Consider the following 14,917-nt stretch of genomic DNA (forward strand, 5'->3'; position numbering starts at 1 on the left):
TTATGCAGCAGCATACAATACATTTATGGACTCACCTTCAAGTGCAGGAACAGGAAGGTGGCGCCACGGTCCTTTGTGGGAAAATTCTCTGGATTTATGGTGCTTTCAAGACTGGGAACTCAGAAAAAAAACAAGGTCGAATTATGATGACGGCAGTGATCTTCAGGTTGTAGCTCTAGAAAGAGGCCCAAGTTCCCAATTTACAAATCCGAGTTGGAGGACCTTTCAAAACTTATTTTCCCAGTCTGAGCTTATTTTTTCCTGAGTTCCCAGTTGTCTTGAACTCACTGAAGACAGATTTCGTAGTTCCGAGTTAACTGTTGTTTTTAGCGCGGCACAAATCATGCTTCATTGACAGCATGGCCAATGTTGAATGTTTATCATTTTAAGCTTGGAAAAGAGACCCTTAATCCCAGACTTGGGACCACATAGCCACTCCACTGAATAGCAGGCTAGCGATTGCTTTGCAATGCTTGCAGTTAGCCACTGATTCCTTCCAAACCACTCATTGTTGAATTTGCGATTTCCAATTTGTTGTGTAATGTTTATGTCCAATGGCCGATGAGCACCGATACCTTTTATCTATAATTTATCTTCATCTTTTCTCTTCATATGACAAGGATTGAAAAGGATTTGCCAGTAGATTGTCGACTTGATTCATGATGATGACTGCTAGCTTGTTAGCTAAGATTTTTTTAAAAGTATGATGTTGACATGATCAGTCCAATCAAAGCTACTGTAGATATAACGTGATTTGATATCATTGTGTCTGTGGCCAATGACCTTGAGCCTTCTTGGATAGGCACTTCTAATGTAACTCTATGGCAGCACCCAAGGGGCTTGAATTTTCGAGCTCTACACTTAAACTTGGCGGTGACGTAGTGTCCCCATGACCGATAGAACACTGAGCCAATCACGGCGCAACTAGAGAACATTACCAACCCCTACGCTCCGTATTTTCCGCTGGCTGCCCCACCACCACAGAAAGCACGGCTGAAACACCTGCATTTTTAAGCTGCCTTCCTCAAGAAAGCAAAAAATGCTTTATTAACTAAATTATTCTTTTTTTTCTTCTTTTTTTTTTACATTGTTTGCAAACTGATATGTGACACATATTAATGCCAAAATAACATGCAAAACAGGCAAGCACAATTTAATTTAATTTAATGTATTTATTTTATTTTATTTTAAGCTAAAAATGACGGGTCACCACTGGGTGTACCTACCGTAGGTGTACCTACCTACCGAGTCCCCTCGAAGTCTACCATTAACTATGTACATACCCAGCGTGTGACAGATTTGCAGGAGTTGTGACCCGTTTTTTGTTGGTTATGTTGTCGTAGTTGTGTCTAGGGGGGCACATGGGGGAGGGAAAGCTGTCACCTCCAGGTAGGTGTTTGTCCCCCTGTTTGCTGAGGGTGTCAGGTTCTTGTCCAGTTTTGATATTTACAGTGAATTCGGAAAGTATTCAGACCCCTTGAATTTTTCCACATTTTGTTACATTACAGCCTTATTCTAAACTTGATAAAAAATATATATATATGCTCATCAATTTCCACACAATACCCCCAAAATCACAAAGCAAAAACAATTTTTGCAAATTTATTAAAATAAAAAACCGGAAATATTACATTTACGTGAGTATTCAGACAATTTACTCAGTACTTTGTTGAAGCACCTTTGGCATACAGTGGGGAAAAAAAGAATTTAGTCAGCCACCAATTGTGCAAGTTCTCCCACTTAAAAAGATGAGAGAGGCCTGTAATTTTCATCATAGGTACACGTCAACTATGACAGACAAAATGAGATTTTTTTTCTCCAGAAAATCACATTGTAGGATTTTTTATGAATTTATTTGCAAATTATGGTGGAAAATAAGTATTTGGTCACCTACAAACAAGCAAGATTTCTGGCTCTCACAGACCTGTAACTTCTTCTTTAAGAGGCTCCTCTGTCCTCCACTCGTTACCTATATTAATGGCACCTGTTTGAACTTGTTATCAGTATAAAAGACACCTGTCCACAACCTCAAACAGTCACACTCCAAACTCCACTATGGCCAAGACCAAAGAGCTGTCAAAGGACACCAGAAACAAAATTGTAGACCTGCACCAGGCTGGGAAGACTGAATCTGCAATAGGTAAGCAGCTTGGTTTGAAGAAATCAACTGTGGGAGCAATTATTAGGAAATGGAAGACATACAAGACCACTGATAATCTCCCTCGATCCGGGGCTCCACGCAAGATCTCACCCCGTGGGTCAAAATGATCACAAGAACGGTGAGCAAAAATCCCAGAACCACACGGGGGGACCTAGTGAATGACCTGCAGAGAGCTGGGAACAAAGTAACAAAGCCTACCATCAGTAACACACTACGCCGCCAGGGACTCAAATCCTGCAGTGCCAGACGTGTCCCCCTGCTTAAGCCAGTACATGTCCAGGCCCGTCTGAAGTTTGCTAGAGTGCATTTGGATGATCCAGAAGAGGATTGGGAGAATGTCATATGGTCAGATGAAACCAAAATATAACTTTTTGGTAAAAACTCAACTCGTCGTGTTTGGAGGACAAAGAATGCTGAGTTGCATCCAAAGAACACCATACCTATTGTGAAGCATGGGGGGTGGAAACATCATGCTTTGGGGCTGTTTTTCTGCAAAGGGACCAGGACGACTGATCCGTGTAAAGGAAAGAATGAATGGGGCCATGTATCGTGAGATTTTGAGTGAAAACCTCCTTCCATCAGCAAGGGCATTGAAGATGAAACGTGGCTGGGTCTTTCAGCATGACAATGATCCCAAACACACCGCCCGGGCAACGAAGGAGTGGCTTCGTAAGAAGCATTTCAAGGTCCTGGAGTGGCCTAGCCAGTCTCCAGATCTCAACCCCATAGAAAATCTTTGGAGGAAGTTGAAAGTCCGTGTTGCCCAGCGACAGCCCCAAAACATCACTGCTCTAGAGGAGATCTGCATGGAGGAATGGGCCAAAATACCAGCAACAGTGTGTGAAAACCTTGTGAAGACTTACAGAAAACGTTTGACCTGTGTCATTGCCAACAAAGGGTATATAACAAAGTATTGAGAAACTTTTGTTATTGACCAAATACTTATTTTCCACCATAATTTGCAAATAAATTCATTAAAAATCCTACAATGTGATTTTCTGGAATTGTTTTTCTCATTTTGTCTGTCATAGTTGACGTGTACCTATGATGAAAATTACAGGCCTCTCTCATCTTTTTAAGTGGGAGAACTTGCACAATTGGTGGCTGACTAAATACTTTTTTCCCTCACTGTATCCAGAGCGACTTACAGTTAGTGAGTGCATACATTTTTTTTTTCATCCCACGGAGCACCATTAAATCCATGATTATTTTTTTATTTTTTTTGCGAATTCCACTCTGTATGTAGGGTTGTTATAGCCATTTGCGTTGCACAACCCTATCACGCAGAGGCTATATCCATGTCAATAAATGAGACAAAAACGAAATATTGATTAAGTCTTGGCTATAACCTGTCCTGAGTGAAATAGCCAAGGGGTCCCAAATGGTCAAGACCATCTATAGACTATTCTTATTGCCAGATCTGTTTTCCCCATCAGCCACTGCATGTGCTTCTTCAACTATTTTGTTGAAATTGTATTTAAAGTCTATATTTAGAGGCCTGTGAGCTAGGGTCTCTTTTTAAGGGGAGGCCTATAATAAACACACGTATAAAACACAAATAGAGTTCTACAATTATTCCGCAAGACACCAGTACCCTGAATTATTTTTATTTTTATTTGGATAGGCCTAAATTAAACATAGAATTATTAAAGTGATAGGCTGAAGAACTTTGGATAATTTTTAAAATTTTGAATACACACATTTCAATAAAAAAAATGGATAAGACTGTTCTATTGCAACTCAGACAAATGACAGAATGGATGACAGACTGACTGACTGACCTGAATGAAGGATGAATTAAATGTTCAAATATGTTGAAATGACGAGTTGCACGCATCATGCATGCTCTGCACTTTATTTGGCTAGTAGGCAAATAGGCCTACGTTTGACCTGTGTCATTGCCAACAAAGGGTATATAACAAAGTATTGAGAAACTTTTGTTATTGACCAAATACTTATTTTCCACCATAATTTGCAAATAAATTCATTAAAAATCCTACAATGTGATTTTCTGGAATTGTTTTTCTCATTTTGTCTGTCATAGTTGACGTGTACCTATGATGAAAATTACAGGCCTCTCTCATCTTTTTAAGTGGGAGAACTTGCACAATTGGTGGCTGACTAAATATTTGTTTCCCCCACTGTAGGTCTGATCTTAGGAGGTCTATATGGGGTGTGGGCATGGTTGGTTTGGGGGGGTATTGATTGGTTGGGGTGTGGGCATGGTTGGTTTGGGGGGGTGTTGATTGGTTGGGGTGTGGGCATGGTTGGTTTGGGGGGGTATTGATTGGTTGGGGTGTGGGCATGGTTGGTTTGGGGGGGTGTTGATTGGTTGGGGTGTGGGCATGGTTGGTTTGGGGGGGTGTTGATTGGTTGGGGTGTGGGCATGGTTGGTTTGGGGGGGTATTGATTGGTTGGGGTGGGGGTGTGGATGTGGCTGGTTGTGCTGTGGTCTGGATGTAGGTCCTCTCGGCGTGGGTCCTCTATGTGTAGGTCTCTCTCTCTCTATCTCTGTCTCTGTCTCTCTGTCTGTCTGTCTGTCAGTCTGTCTCTGTCTGTCTGTCTGTCAGTCTGACTCTCTCTCTCTCTCTCTCTCTCTCTCTCTCTCTCTCTCTCTCTCTCTCTCTCTCTCTCTCTCTCTCTCTCTCTCTCTCTCTCTCTCTCTCTCTTTTAAATCCCCTTCCTCTCTACCCCTCATCTCTATTTTCCCCCCATCCTTCTCCCTTTCTTGCAAGTGCCTCTGTTTTGGTACCTTTCTACACAATTACTGGCCCACTTTCTTAACCATCTGCCCCCCTCCCATTGTGCAAACCTGCACGCACACACACACACACACACACACGCACGCATACACAAGCATGCACATGTGCACACACACACATTCTCCCACTCTCTCTGTTAGTCCCAGAGAAAAGGCAGTGTCTGAATGTTTGTCTTCAGTGGTGTCTGTGTGTGTGTGTGTGTGTGTGTGTGTGTGTGTGTGTGTGTGTGTGTGTGTGTGTGTGTGTGTGTGTGTGTGTGTGTGTGCGTTTTGGCTAAGGTATAAGGAGCTGTGGTATGATGGACTGCTGTTGGAGATTGCCTGAGGAGCAGTTCCAAAGTCTTTCTGGGAAACTGCTATAATGTACTTCACATTGGGCAGGTGGGTGGGTGAGAGAGAGAGAGAGAGAGAGAGAGAGAGAGAGAGAGAGAGAGAGAGAGAGAGAGAGAGGTGAAAGAATATGTAAGTGTATAGAGATTTATACACACGCAAATCCATGCACACACACAAACACACAGACTTTCATCACACACTTACAGCCCACCTGCAGTGAAGTGTATGATTGCTATTTTTTCACTCAAAGATCCTTGTCAGTCAGAAACACTCTTTATTGATGTGATATGTGCATTTGAACAGGCCTGAAATAAGTTGTTATAGAGAGGGAACGTACGGCTTGGACAGCTAGTGGGATTTGAAATGGAACGGGGCTTTGCTTACTTTGACCTCAGATATGGTTGGGTACTTTCCATGGCTCAGCACTGGTTTATTGCCATTGGTTTACTGTGTGTGTGGTTCTGAGTTTACGGTGTTGTTGCAGTGAGCTGTAGCTTTACTATCAGCCTGGGCGACAAAGGGAGATCGCTGCTCATTTTCATTGCCTTGTTTAAGACGCTGTGTGTGGGTGTGTACCAAATGGCACCCTATTCAATATATAGTGCACTACTTTTGACCAGGGCCCGTTGGACTCTGGTCAAAAGTAGTGCACTATATAAGGAATAGGGTGCTATTTGGGACACACAAACAGTGTGTTGGTGCGTTCCTGTTCACAGGAAATCACTCTGAAAGAGGTAAACACAGCACCAACAGGCACCTTCAATCACTCTCTGCATTCGTTCTCTCTCACAGTGCCTTCAGCACTAAGCACTCAAATGTCAAAGAAATTAAAGAAGTGTGAGAATATGCAGCAGTGTATTTAATCAAAGCATGGGGGAGAACTATATTCCTGTTAAAGATCACAAGAGGGATGATGAGGATGATGATGATGATGATGATGATGATGATGCTTTAATGATGCCATTGATATCATTTTATAGAATTGAATATTGCTGATCTGCTCTGAAAGATAGTGCTGACTGCAATGATGATGCAGTTGATGATGATGGTGGTGGTGGTGGTGGTGGTGATGATGATGGTGATGATGATGATGTTACACTTGGGCTGCATTTACACAGGCAGACCAATTCTGATCTTTTTTTCACTAATTGGTCTTTGGACCAATCAGATCAGCTAAGAAAAAGAATGATGTGAAAAGATCTGATGTGATTGGTCAAAAGACCAATTAGTGAAAAAATATCAGAATTGGGCTGCCTGTGTTAAGGCAGCCATATATGCTTATACACATAACAAAACAAAGGACAGGAGGACATTGTCATAGACATAGAACAGGACTCCTTCAGTAGATCAGCCATCTCAGGCTCCTACACTGAGTTAGATGATGGTTTAATGATGGTGATGCCAGATGGTGGGGATGCCAGGTAATGGTGATGCCTCCTCTGCTATCACTGTAATAGAACAACACTTGTCATGATTTCCCCAACCAGGTATCGGTGGTCCACCTGTTGAAGACAGTGCGTCTGCTCCGGCTGCTGCGTCTCCTCCAGAAGATGGACCGGTACTCACAGCACAGCACTGTGGTTCTCACCCTGCTCATGTCCATGTTCGCCCTGCTGGCCCACTGGATGGCCTGCATCTGGTACGTCATCGGCAAGAAGGAGATGGAGGCCAACGCCTACTCGTGGGACATCGGTGAGTGGTGGGAGCTGCTACTTCTGTCTGATCAGGGATTTGGGGCATCACATCAGCGAGCAGCTTGTTCTGACTTGGAGGGGGGGAGGGTTCAGAGATGGGGAAAGTAAGGGTCAGGAAGAGAGGTGGGAGGGTGAGGGGTGAGCATCTGAGGGGTGAACATGTCAGAGAATGGATCAGGGGTATGGTGGGCATCGCATCGGTAAGTGGCTAGTTTTGTCTGGAGGGGTTCAGGGATGGGATCATTCACCTGGCTAGAGACCATGAACATCAATGGATGAGACGGACATCAGTGAGCAGCTAGTTCTGTCTTAGGGCTCAGGGGTGGTGCTGACAATTGGTGAGTGGGCGTTTTTGGTTGGTAGTGTCAGCTGGTTTTCGCAGCATATCATGGCTTATGTGCGGTTGCTTTTGGCTAGCCTCTATTAGCTTCCCAGCCAGCATCTCTCTCTGCAGTTTTAATGGCTGTGTTGATTATTTTATTGATTTGAGTGATTTCTAACGAGACCCTCGTTACATACACTACAACACTATTCATGCATGGGGAATTGAATGTGACTGGGGAAAAAAACCATGTCCTGTTTTTATTTGTTTCTGGGGTTATGATTGACAGAGTAGCATAGTCCCACAGTAATGAGTAGTCATCGGCCCAAGCTTACCCTGAACTACTCCAGGTCCATCACATAATGAGGCCTCTAGGGCTGATCCCCAGTAAGTATCGATGAGCCAGGCGTTATTCTCAATCACCTCTCCCTGACGTCTCCAAACTGATTCTGGGTCAGTATTGATGGGGCCATGAGAAGCTGATGCTGTTTTTCCAATTAACTAAGCCTCAGTGTCATAAAATGATCTGATGTCAGTATATCAGGGCTACAGGATTAATGTGCTGTATCCCAATGACGGTATTCTAACGCTGATCCCACATCAGTGTCAGGAGCTCTGTGAGAGAGGTATATCCAATTACCATTCCTCAGTGTCTGGTGGAGGTCTCAGGGGCCTGATGACTGTCTCAATACTCACGTCACAGATAGGAGCTGACCTAGGATCAGTTTTGGTTCACAGGTACCTGTTATCAGGGATGGATTGCGACCAGAAATTGTCCCGGCCGTTTCTAACACACCAGACAATTTTTTAGGCTACCATTATTTTCCAAGTAATGATCATTCTGCGCAAAACCCACTGGGCTTCAGATGGGCCAGCCCAACTGGCATTTTCCCAAAGTGCCCTATGGCCAGTCCGTTTCTACCTGCTATTACTCCAGTTTGTATGTATATCTGGATACAGTAGAGACAGATCAGATACGCTATATTGTTTACTCCAATTATGTTACACATATAGATAGATAGATACAGTGCCTTCGGAATGTATTCAGACCCCTTGACTTTTTCCACATTTACAGCCTTATTCTAAAATTGATTAAAAAAATTTTTTCCCCCTCATCAATCTACAGACAATACCCCATAATGACAAAGCAAAAACAGGTTTGTAGACATTTTTGCAATTTTAATTTTTTAGATTCTCCAATTATTCTCTGCAGATCCTCTCAAGTTCTGTCAGGTTAGATGGGGAGCGTTGCTGCACAGCTATTTTCAGGTCTCTCCAGAGATGTTCGATCGGGTTCAAGTCCGGGCTCTGGCTGGGCCACTCAAGGACATTCAGAGACTTGTTCCGAAGCCATTCCTGCGTTGTCTTGGCTGTGTGCTTAGGGTCGTTGTCCTGTTGGAAGGTCAACCTTCACCCCAGTCTGAGGACCTGAGCACTCTGCAGCAGGTTTTCATCAAGGATCTCTCTGTACTTTGCTCCGTTCAGCTTTGCCTCGATCCTGACTGGTCTCCTAGCCCCTGTCGCTGAAAAACATCCCCACAGCATGATGCTGCCACCCCCATGCTTCAACGTAGGGATGGTGCCAGGTTTCCTCCAGACGTGAGGCTTGGCATTCAGGCCAAAGAGTTCAATCTTGGTTTCATCAGACCAGAGAATCTTGTTTCTCATGGTCTGAGAGTCTTTAGGTGCCTTTTGGCAAACTCCAAGTGGGCTGTCAAGTGCCTTTTACTAAGGAGTGGCTTCCGTCTGGCCGCTCTACCATAAAGGCCTGATTGATGGTGCTGCAGAGATGGTTGTCCTTCTGGAAGGTTCTCCCATCTCTACAGAGGAACTTTAGAGCTCTGTCATAGTGACCATTGGGTTCTTGGTCACCTCCCTGACCAAGGCCCTTCTCCCCCGATTGCTCAGTTTGGCTGAGTGGCCAGCTCTAGAAAGAGTCTTGGTAGTTCCAAACTTTTTCCATTTAAGGGGACCTTCAATGCTGCAGACATTTTTTGGCACCCTTCCCCAGATCTGTGCCTCGACACAATGCTGTCTCGGAGCTCTACGGACAATTCCTTTGACCTCATGGTTTGGTTTTTGCTCTGACATGCACTGTCAACTGTGGAACCTTATATAGACAGGTGTGTGCCTTTCCAAATCATGTCCAACCAATTGAATTTGCCACAGGTGGACTCCAATCAAGTTGTAGAAACATCTCAAGGATGATCAATGGAAACAGGATGCACCTGAGCTGAATTTCAAGTCTCATAGCAAAGGGTCTGAATACTAATGTAATGAAGGTATTTCTGTTTTTATTTTTTAATATATTTGCAATAATTTCTATAAACCTGTTTTCACATTGTCATTATGGGGTATTGTATGTCGATTGCTGAGGTATTTTTTGTATTTAATCCACTTTAGAATAACGCTGTAACGTAACAAAATGTGGAAAAAGTCAAGGAGTCTGAATACTTTCCGAAGGCGCTATATATAATCACATAGTACAATGCTTTGGGGACAGAAGTGCACTACATAGGGAATAGGGAGACGTTTAGGACAAAGCCTCACAAGGACTGGAGGAAGTTTCCACCATGCTCCTTACACTTCTTTTAAATCGTGAGAGGGAGTGTACGAGAGAAGGGTAGAGAATTGGAACAAAGCCTATGTCTTTGCCTCCCTCCTCTCTGTCTCCAGGCTGGCTCCATGAGTTGGGGAAGCGTCTGGAGTCTCCCTACGACCCCCTGGGGGAAGTGAACGGGACGGAGCTGAGCGGACCTTCTCTGAGGAGTGTCTACATCGCTTCCCTCTACTTCACCCTGTCCAGTCTGACCAGCGTGGGCTTCGGCAACGTGTCGGCCAACACCGACGCTGAGAAGATCTTCTCCATCTGCACCATGCTCATCGGAGGTAAGGGAGATACACACACACACACACACACACACACACACACACACACACACAGACATGCAGGCATACACACACATACACACGTGCACAAACAAACACACGTACACATACACACATCACAATTCATGCATGTAAAATGCTATTCAGAAAGTGGTGCATGACCTCCTGGCAGATAGTTCTATTTAGTTGATGTTCATAATTTTAGTTATGTCTGGTTTCATCTAGTTGTACTGTGATAAAGACTAGTTGGTTTGGACCAGTTTTATCTGGTTTAAACCAGAGACGTGAACTGGTTTTGGGGCGGTGGGTTTAAATGAGATCACAGTGGCAAGTGTTCTCCCTCTGGATGCTCATGAGCCTGGATGTGATAAATGTCCCTGACTGCCTGGGGCAATACACACACACACACACACACACACACACACACACACACACACAGCCAGCCCAGATAGAGTCTGGTATAGGTCAGACCTAGTGTGTACAGTATATAGGGGAGATGGAGTTATTAGCCTCTAGTAAATCTTTCCCATTATTTTTTCTTCTCTTCGCTCAATCTCATGCCCCACCTCTCAATCTCATGCCCCACCTCTCAATCTCATGCCCCACCTCTCAATCTCATGCCCCACCTCTCAATCTCATGCCCCACCTCTCAATCTCATGCCTATCCATCTCCCAATTTAACCCCCCAAACAAACCCCCAACCCCAATTTTACTCCCACACCTTAACCCCAAACCAATATCATGCCCACCCCATCTTCCAATTTCATGCCCCTGCAAATCCTAATTGAACCTCCCAAAACCCTGTTTTCCAACCCTCCAACCCTCCCTCCCCCTCCAGCGTTGATGCACGCCCTAGTGTTTGGTAACGTGACAGCCATTATCCAGCGGATGTACTCTCGCTGGTCCCAGTACCACACCCGCACCAAGGACCTGAAGGACTTCATCCAGGTCCACCACCTGCCCCAGGGCCTCAAACAGCGCATGCTGGAGTACTTCCAGACCACATGGTCCGTCAACAACGGCATTGACTCCAACGAGGTGAGAGAGAGAGAGAGAGAGAGAGAGAGAGAGAGAGAGAGAGAGAGAGAGAGAGAGAGAGAGAGAGAGAGAGAGAGAGAGAGAGAGAGAGAGAGAGAGAGAGAGAGAGAGAGAGAGAGAGAGAAGCTGAGTGAGAGACAGTGGCCCATCATGCCTCAGGAGATGTTTGCCTGTGAGACAGACAGCAGACACATAACAGAACAGAGCAAAGCATTCATATAGGATAGGGAGATGAATCACAGATGTATGAATTATAGATAGGCCTGTTGATTGAAGTGGGCCTCTGTGGGCTGATGACTCATTGATCTTTTCTACTCAGCACTTTTCTGTTCTTTGCTGAAACAGAGACTGACAAACATTGTGTGTCAGAGATGATTACATGTTGGAGAGATTGATTACTGTGATAGTAATGTAGCTGGTGCTTTGTGGTGGGAACAATAGTGTGAGGCAGAGTTCTCAATATAGGGTCTGTATTCATGAGGGCTGAACTAGGATCAGATCCCCTCTGTCCATTCAATACAATCTTTAAAGATTCCTGCCCACTCTGCTGACGAGTATTGTGCTCCGCTTTGCCATACAGGAGTAAAAAAGGTCTAGTGCAAAAATGTTGTGAGAAAAAAAAAGTTGCACATTTGTTATTTATTTTAAATATTCATTATTTTTTAATTAAGATTTATCAGGGGGTGCTGTAGCACCCTCAGCACCCCTAGTTCCCGCGGCTATGCCCAGTTGTGCCATGTCAAAAGTTCAACTCTCTCCATGCAGCACAGCCTATAGTCAACACAACTTACTGCAAACACTTGCAATATTTTGACCAAAGTGCCTTTATTCAAAGTGGCCTGATACATGTGGATATTTGGTGACATCATCACTTTTTTAAAATTTAGCTGACCTTTTTTAACCTTTATTTAACCAGAAAGCCCCTTGGGGTGAATAAGCAATTTTAGAGAGAATACTGACCAAGGTAACAGTTTACAGTCAACTGCAATTCATCCATGGCTGTCAATCTCTCTCTCTCTCTCTCTCTCTCTCTCTCTCTCTCTCTCTCTCTGTCTCCACCTCCCCCCCCTCCCCCCCACCCCTCCTCCCCTCAGTTGCTGAAGGACTTCCCAGACGAGCTGCGCTCTGACATCACCATGCACCTGAACAAGGAGATCTTGGAGCTCTCTCTGTTTGCCTCGGCCAGCAGGGGGTGCCTGCGCTCCCTGTCCCTGCACATCAAGACCACGTTCTGCGCCCCTGGGGAGTACCTGCTGCGCCAGGGGGATGCCCTGCAGGCCATCTTCTTCGTCTGCTCCGGGTCCATGGAGGTGCTGAAGGATGGCATGGTGCTGGCTATACTGGGTGAGACATTGAGGGAGGGAGGGACAGACGGGCTGACGGGCGGGCGGAACAGTGGGCAGACAGGCAGGCCGGGGACAGAGAGACAGAGACAGGCAGACAGACAGACATGGACAGACAGAGACAGGCAGTCAGAGACAGACAGACAGACAGACAGACAGAGCGTCAGAGTCCATTGTAAACACTTTGTGATGCTACTTGGCTGATTCCATTCCAACAATGCAGGCCATCTGTGGATCAGAGTTTCCATAATAGGTTCTGAATCTACAGTCCTATGTCGCCTGTCACGCCCATGAGTTATCCATACATTCCATTCACCATGACAACCCCTGTTTTTTATGACAGCTGCTATATCTGACCTCCAGCTAATGTGTGTGTGTGACGGCGTCTGACAGAAAGATCATCATATTTTTCCTCTCTCCTCCCTCTCTCTCTCTCTCTCTCTCTCTCTCTCTCTCTCTCTCTCTCGTGTTCTCACTATCATTTGTGGATTAACATTTGACAGACAGACCACTTCTATGGAGCCAGATAGCTGCCAAAAGGATGAACGTTCGTACCGTTAGGATCGTAAGAAAATCCATACGTAAATTGTTAGGATCATAAGAAAAGCCATGCGTGAAACATGAAACGTAACCGTTAAATTAGATCTGTAAACGTACAAACCTTATGTTACGACTATGAATATTTACACTTTCAATTCTTACTTTACGTCTCCCTTTACTTGGTTACAGATATTTTTTATACTTACAAACTTTTGTCAGGAATGTGGCATCTGCAAAGGACATGAACCGAACGTAGCTAGTCGAAGTTAGCTAGTCAATCAAACAATTCAAGCCCAGACGTTAGAGTGGCTTTGCAGCTTCCGGTTTCATTTCCAAAATAAAAGTCTAGAGCTTGTTTTAGAGCGGCATTTGATAGCAACGTTATACCAGTAGATGGCGTAGTATATGCTTGGTTCCTTCAACAAATGACTTGTGTGAGAATGATACTATAAAGACACAGAAGAGCCTTGTCTAGAATATAGACTAGGCCTATTCCACTATCTAAATATGATATGCTGTTGTGTGTTATTTAATGGCCATATAATTGCTTAATGTATTTTTGTAGCCACGTGGGGCTACTGTGGTGATCATGTAACCCATTGGTGCCCAGGACGTCGATCGCGGTTGACCGGTTGCCTGGTCGATCGCAAACTTCTTTCTAGTAGACAGCATAAAAGTTTTCAAAATGTATGCACAAAAAATATATATTTTGGCAATTCACAGCGTTACCATCGATTCTGCTTTAAAATAATGAGGTCCACAGTTCTGAAGCACCGTATGCTTGGTTTACAGGTTAGCTTCTTTGTCGAATATTACTGCACAGCCAAAATATTTTAAAAACTGCTTGATTTACATAAAATTGGACCAACTCGCGGCACTACAGCTGCTACATTTGTTTTCCAAACTGTCGCTACCATATTAGTCGCTACCATATTAACCGTCTGCAGTCACAGTGCCTTGCAAAAGTACTCATTACAACCTGTAATTAAAATTAATTTTTATTTGGATTCCATGTAATGGACATACACAAAATAGTCCAAATTGGTGAAGTGAAATTTAAAAAATAACTTGTTTCAAAAAACTCGAAAAAATAAATAACGGAAAAGTGGTGTGTGCATATGTATTCACCCCCTTTGCTATGAAGCCCCTAAATAAGATCTGGTGCAACCAATTACCTTCAGAAGTCACATAATTAGTTAAATAAAGTCCACCTGTGTGCAATCTAAGTGTCACATGATCTCAGTATATATACACCTGTTCTGAAAGGCCCCAGAGTCTGCAACACCACTAAGCAAGGGGCACCACCAAGCAAGCGGCACCATGAAGACCAAGGAGCTCTCCAAACAGGTCAGGGACAAAGTTGTGAAGAAGTACAGATCAGGGTTGTCATTTAGCAGATGCTCTTACAGTGGGGAAAAAAAGTATTTAGTCAGCCACCAATTGTGCAAGTTCTCCCACTTAAAAAGATGAGAGAGGCCTGTAATTTTCATCATAAGTACACGTCAATTATGACAGACAAATTGAGGAAAAGAAATCCAGAAAATCACATTGTAGGATTTTTAATGAATTTATTTGCAAATTATGGTGGAAAATAAGTATTTGGTCACCTACAAACAAGCAAGATCTCTGGCTCTCACAGACCTGTAACTTCTTCTTTAAGAGGCTCCTCTGTCCTCCACTCGTTACCTGTATTAATGGCACCTGTTTGAACTTGTTATCAGTATAAAAGACACCTGTCCACAACCTCAAACAGTCACACTCCAAACTCCACTATGGCCAAGACCAAAGAGCTGTCAAAGGACACCATAAACAAAATTGTAGACCTGCACCAGGCTG

General features: G+C 44.1%; 1 protein-coding gene across 1 annotated transcript in view; it reads left to right on the forward strand.

Moving 5' to 3' along the window:
- The window catches only part of LOC121572060 (potassium voltage-gated channel subfamily H member 8-like), a 98,802-nt gene that overhangs the window by 46,303 nt on the left and 37,582 nt on the right, over positions 1–14,917 (forward strand). Inside the window, exons 7-10 of the mRNA XM_041883935.2 lie at positions 6,743–6,947; positions 9,948–10,160; positions 10,999–11,198; positions 12,293–12,542. Of these exons, the coding sequence (XP_041739869.2) occupies positions 6,743–6,947; positions 9,948–10,160; positions 10,999–11,198; positions 12,293–12,542 (868 nt within the window). The remainder of the gene's footprint in view (positions 1–6,742; positions 6,948–9,947; positions 10,161–10,998; positions 11,199–12,292; positions 12,543–14,917) is intronic.

Source organism: Coregonus clupeaformis, chromosome 8 (genome assembly GCF_020615455.1).
Source record: "Coregonus clupeaformis isolate EN_2021a chromosome 8, ASM2061545v1, whole genome shotgun sequence".
NCBI classification, from domain to species: Eukaryota; Metazoa; Chordata; class Actinopteri; order Salmoniformes; family Salmonidae; genus Coregonus; species Coregonus clupeaformis.